The sequence below is a fragment of the Elephantulus edwardii genome, unplaced genomic scaffold (genome assembly GCF_000299155.1).
Source record: "Elephantulus edwardii isolate Elephantulus edwardi_28Jun2011 unplaced genomic scaffold, EleEdw1.0 scaffold00093, whole genome shotgun sequence".
In the NCBI taxonomy this organism is placed as follows: domain Eukaryota; kingdom Metazoa; phylum Chordata; class Mammalia; order Macroscelidea; family Macroscelididae; genus Elephantulus; species Elephantulus edwardii.
Genome location: NW_006399843.1, coordinates 10,135,148 through 10,141,501, shown reverse-complemented (window position 1 = coordinate 10,141,501; position 6,354 = coordinate 10,135,148). Strand labels below are relative to the sequence as shown.

The window sequence follows — 6,354 nt, the reverse complement described above, 5'->3', positions numbered from 1 at the left end:
TAGTCGGGAAGCTCCAGCCAACACTGTCCACCATGGGTGCCCATTACCACGATTGGCACATCACTGTCACAGGCTTCAGCATCACAGCAACCACGAGTTACCTCTGTACAGCAACGCACAGACCAGTGCTCTACCACCTAGAAGAATGTTTGACAGGAATATGAAAAATTCCTGACTTATCAAGTAGAAATTGTTCACATGATGGCTTTCACTCATTCTTTCATTGCCATTGAGTTGGAACCAAATCCTAGGTGACCTTCCAATGAGTTTTTCTTTTTTTATTTTATTATTTTTGTGTGTGAGTGTACCATCAAATCAGATCTGACTGGTACAGGAGGAGATTGTCCCTCCTTCCCCTGCAGAGCATCTGGTGGATTCAAACCGTGAGCCTCTGGGACTGTAGTTGCAGCTCCTTGCCACTAGGCCACCAGAGCTCCCCTCCAATGAGTTTTTATAGGCTGTAAAACACACTTGCAGGAGGGTGTGGATATCTCCCTTCAAGCAGCTGGTGAATTTGAACTTCCTGCCTTTGAGTTGTCAGCATAACTACTTACCCATCAAGTCACCAGATCTCCCTCACATAATGGCAGTTACTGTTTTTTAGTGCCATCTGTATAACAAACGTACAGTTACTGAATACTTTCTTTGCTAGCTACTACTAGTGCGTCCAAGCACACACTTACTGAATACTTCCTTTGTTAGGTACTACGCAGTGTTGAAGATGCCTTTGTGAACAGTACAGCCATAGTTCTTATTCTGATGGAGCTTGCTGTTCAGTGGAGAAACAGGCCTCAAAAGAGCTACTTGCACAATTAATTTCCATTGTGATAAACACAATGAAGGTATTCTGAATGTGTGTAACAGGTTTTCTTAGTGTTGTTATGGAAGAGGGGCAATTGAAGGTCTACCTAAGGAAGTTATATTTATGCTAGCGCAGAATGAAGAGAAGAGCAGGTCAGGTATGGAGAACTGTATGTGAGAACGAGGGTGTTAGAAAGTTGCCTCATTTCAGGCACTACTGAAGTGTTGAATTGACGGGGCAGCTGTGTGAGATAAAATTGGCTAGCTAGGCCAAGACTTGACCATGTACCATATTGTAAGATTTTGAACTTTCTTCCTAAAACCAGTGGGTAACCCTCTTTTATCTTTTTTCTCCCCCTCTTCCCATTTAGAATGCGAATTGTGGATGATGATGTGAGCTGGACAGCTATTTCTACCACTAAAGTGGAAAAAGAAGAAGAGGAAGATGATGGTGATTTGCCTGTGGTCTGTATCTTTTGGAGTTATCAGTACTTTGAATTGGTGTAGGCTTCTCAGTCTCTATCCCCAGTGCAGGATACATTTGTGTGTGCAAAGATTGAGGGTAGAGAAGAGATGACAATTTCCAAAGAATTCTTAAAAATAGTCGTCTTTGCTATGCACCTCAACACTGCTATTGTTTTGGTTTATGGAGGGCATGCTATCAGAGGGGTCCAGTCCTTGTTAAGAACATCATACTTGCTAAAGTATAGGGGCAGACCCTCAACAAGATGATCTGACACAATGGCTGCTACAGTGGGCAAGGTTGGTGAGGATGGTGCAGAATTGGACAGTGTTTTGTTCTTTTGTGCGGGGAGTCTCTGTAAGTAGAAGATGACAGCACCTACTGACCACTTTTAGCCTACAAATGGGACTTAGGACAGAGAAAGGCAGGACTTTCTCAATAGTGGTGATGGAACCTTAATTTTAGTTAGCAACAATTTAGCTTGCTGGATTCCAACTTGTGAAGAATCTTTTGTAGGGGACTTTTTATTTGCTCTTATGAGTTGGAAACAACTAACAATAGCAGCAACATTATTGATTCAGTTAAGCTTTACAATGATAAATACTTGCCAAGATATCTTAGAGCTCTGGTGGCTTCATGGCAAGGAATTAATTATGCCTCCAACTCAAAGGCAAGTGAGAGACCGGTCCTTGGAGAGGGACATCATGCTTGGGAGGGTGGAGGGACGGCGCAGGAGAGGAAGGCCCTCTATGAGGTGGATTGATTCGGTGACTGGGATAATGGGAATGGGAGTGTCAGAGACAGTGCGATTGGCACAGGACAGAGCGGAGTTTAGGGCTGTTGTACATAGGGTCGCTATGAATCGCAAGCGACTCGACGGCACATAACAACAACAACAACAACATCTGCTCCATGAGAGAAAGATGGACAGTGATTTACACTGGAAACCCTTTTGGAGGGTCAGCTATGACTTAGTTCCAACTTGATGGCATATATAACAGCAGCAACAGTAAGATATCTACTGGCTAAAAGTTGTCCATTAATGGAACATTAATATATATCTGTACTTTATTAAGCACATATGATAAATCTGTACTTTAGAAGTGGTATCATAGAAGGGGCCACTGAATTTTCTTTTTTAATATTGCAGTGAAAATAGACATAAAAAATATTTGCCAATTCAGAAGTTTCAGCTTGCACAGTTAAGTGATAATAACTGTGTTCTTCATAGTGTACAGCCTATTACTGGTTGGTTTTTTTTTTCTGCTTCACCATCGTAAATACAACACTCAAAGCCCCTTAGCAGAATCCTCTTCTTTCCCCTCTGTCTTCTATACTAGATAACCACCAATAATCTACTTCAAATGTCGTTGAAGCTAAGGGCATAGCACACTTGGTATTAGTTGTGAGAGCTTAGAAAGGATGTAAGTATCTGAACTGAATTTTGAAGAATGAATAAAATCAAGAGGGACAAAAACTTGGGCAGATAATCTAGCTTTGATTGTATTTGTGGAAATACATGTGAATAGGAAAAATAAGATGAATAGAGCTGTAGATGGGTTGTAAATAAAGATTCTAGATAGGGTCGGTATGAGTCGAAAACGACTCGATGGCACATAACAACAACAACAACAGATGGCTGTTATTAATGTTAATCTCTAGCAGAATTCTACAATAGATTATTTAAAAGATGCTTTTTATGCAACTAGAATGAAAATAATGCTTATAAGAAGCCAACTTAGTTTCAGTCAAACAAATCACTTAAAAACTAATATTTACGACATTGAAAAGTTTCAGAAAGGTATTACGTATTTATTGTTAAATATTTGGAAATCATAAAAGTGTAATGCTTTATAAGCATACCATAACATTATGACCATCTATAGATAATAATTACTAACAGCTTAGTGGATATCTTTATTGGGCATATTTTTGTGTTTTGTGAATTTCCTTTCTCTTGTCAGTTTCCTAGAAAAATTGGATTTTTATCTTTTTTAAAACTGTTGAAAAAAATTCCCAAAACTTTGGTATTTGTAACAGTAACATACATTTTATATGTTCTACATGTCTTTCCTATTTTGTTATTTGTCTTTTTATTCCCATTATAATAGGATTTCACATTTAAAAATTTTAATTTTTATGTAGTGAAGCATTTTGATTTTCCTTTATAGAATTGCTTTTGCTTTTATGGTTTCCCACAAACCTAAGCAAAGGAGGTTTTAGCTCTGTTACCTTTTGCAATATTCAAAATGTTCTATTTTTGTTATATAGTTGATTTTTGTCATGCCAAGGCTATTCCCACCACCGCCAATAGAATTAGAATAGCCACAGCAGCAGTGACAGCCCAAGAATAAATTACAGGCACAATTTACTGAGTATTTACCATAGTCCAAGCACTATATTAAGCTTACATGAAATACCTCACCGAGTCCTCACTGTAGTCCTGTGAATTCCGTCTTCACAAATGCCCAAGTGGAATCACCAAGAGTTAAGTAACTGAGATAATGTAAGTAAAGCACAACACATGGTAACTTGCACATGTTGACACTGTGTAATAGAAGTTATCACACCAACCATTGGTGAAAGTCTGTCATGTGAAGGGAGGATCAATATCGCATCAAAGTTCAGAACTAAGATCAAGGGAAGGAGTTTCAGGAGAGTAGGTATTTGGTCCAGTAAAACTAAGACCTTCCTAGCATTGTTCAGAACTGAGTAAACTGCCTGTGGGATGAATCCCTGTCAGGAAGGAATCGAGTGGGTGATCATCAGTCTTGGATATTGTGGAGAGAGTTCCAGACTTGTTTGGGAGTTTGGATGATATGAATATGGTTTTCTAATTTTACAATTCTGTGATTCTCTGTACATCTTAATGATTTCTTTAATTTGATTGGATTCAGGCAAACCTGTCTTTGTTATTGCCTACAGCAAGAAAGGTCATGTAAGGCGTGTGAAGTCCTTGTTAGTAGACAAGCGTGACATGGAGCCAGCCAGAGATGCATCTTTTAGCTTAAAAGTGGCTGTTGTCTACCTGGCTGGTTAATGAAAAAAGCTTTGTAATAAAAGAAATTAACCTTCAGCAGGAATTTGATTTGTCAGATAAAGACCTATGAGTCAGTCAGTCCAATGACAATCAGATATTCATGGAGCAAGGATCCCTCAGGACCACTGCTTTTTAAAAAAAAAAAAATATGATTTTGATGAATATTTGTAGAAAGGTTGGGGTTTCGTTCATTCCTTGATGCACACTGTGTGTTTCTTCATGACTGTGTTGCATATGCACACACCATGTATATTGGGAATGGTCTTGTGTTTGGGTTTTGGGAACAGTAGTGCTTCTTGGCTGAGTCTTGGGCATTTTCTGAACCCTCCCGCAGGTTGCCGAGTTTGTGGATGAGCGTCCAGAAGAGGTCAAGCAGATGGAGGCTTTTCGTTCCAGTACCAAGTGGAAGCTTCTGGGAGGTGAGGGCCAAACATTGGTTACACCAAAATTTCCCAGTTGAGAGGGAGATTCCCTCTCCTTTTTTTAACACTTCTTAAGGTGAATGCTTAAGTTCATTTCAGAGTCTCATTGTGCCTCAAAAATATTGTGAAAAGGAAAAGAAATTTAAGGTTTCCTTGTAAGCATAAGACATGAGGGCTGAGAGATCAGTTATCTGCTTTCTCTTTTGTTTGGTATTAGTGTTATTGAGGAAGACTGGTTTGAGGGTGATTCAGTTCTGTCTGGCCCCAAATAGGAAAGCACTGGTGTATTGGCAGACTTTGGAAAGAACTTGCACAGTTCAGGGGAACAGAGTTTGTAGACTTTGACAACCAGTGTTCTTTATTCTTGTGTTTGTATTAATAAATCTTTCTTCTCCCCTTAAATACTGAATTTTACAATGCTCACTCCATACCTTATCCTTAGACTAATAATCTAAGCCTTCTCCCCTTGCCCCTGTTTTTGAATCACTGAAGATTGAATAAAAGGCATTTTTTGCCACATCTCTCTTTATTGGATTATAATTTTGAGGGCATAGATTTAACCTTATTTGCCTTGTTACGGTCTCTTCCTAATATATAGAGGTACCTTTAACAAATGCTTGCTAAGTGATTGAATTGATAATAATAGCTATTTAATTTTTAATGTCCATTCCTCTTTGGTAAATCATCATTTGAGACTCACAAAGAACTTTGCAACTAGATCTGCCCGACTATGGGACTCAGGCTAACAAAAACTAAGTCCCAGTGAGTCCAGCCCTGATCTCAGTTATCATTCAGGCCTTGTGTGGGCTGTGGAAGCTTATTAGTTTTTAACTGCCTATGCTTATTCTTTTAAGATCCCTGGGTGGCACAGTTTGTACTCTACTAACGTTGGCAGTTTAAACCTGTCCAAAGGTGCCATGGAAGAATGGTCTGGTGATGTCCATAAAAAGATTACAGCCAGGAAAACCTCATGGACCTGTGTTTTGTTCTGTCACACTTGGGCATATTGCCATGAGTTGGGATTGACTTGATAGTTGTGAGTTTGGTTTTTAGCTTTATTTTTCTTTATATACAATGATCTTGCTTTTTGACTGTTGATTAGTGGTATTTTACTCTTGATGTTTATTCACAAAAGGAGGGTAAAAGAATTTTATCTTTTTTAATTTTCTCTTTAAACAAAATTCTCTTTCTGTAGTATTCTGTGCCATTAAGTTAATTATTATACAATTCTGATCAGAAAAAAACCAATGTAACAAGTTATAGTTGGCTATAGGTGATTGATCACTATTGACAACTATATTTAAACGTATGGGTAAAAACTTCATCATAAGAGTTCTTTGACTAGAATATTTTTTTAATCTATCATGTTCTGTTTTATCTTGTAGCTGTATTTATAGTTCATCTATAATCCCTGTTTCAGAAGGAATCTTCTGGTCTTCTTATCTGTAGGTCTAGGAACTGAAACACATAAAGCACTTAACACTTATATTATGTCCATATATATACACATGAACTACATGCACACACATACATTGTCCCTTTTTGTATCTCCCTCCCTCCCTTCCCTGCTCAGGCATGGAAAATACTCCATTGATCTCTGACCTTTACTTCCTTTTTTTTTTTTTTTT

General features: G+C 38.4%; 1 protein-coding gene across 1 annotated transcript in view; it reads left to right on the top strand.

The window, feature by feature from the left end:
* BUD13 (BUD13 homolog (S. cerevisiae)) overlaps nt 1–6,354 on the top strand; it is a 36,469-nt gene that overhangs the window by 2,009 nt on the left and 28,106 nt on the right. Inside the window, exons 2-3 of the mRNA XM_006890872.1 lie at nt 1,173–1,266; nt 4,639–4,723. Coding sequence (XP_006890934.1) covers nt 1,173–1,266; nt 4,639–4,723 — 179 coding nt within the window. The remainder of the gene's footprint in view (nt 1–1,172; nt 1,267–4,638; nt 4,724–6,354) is intronic.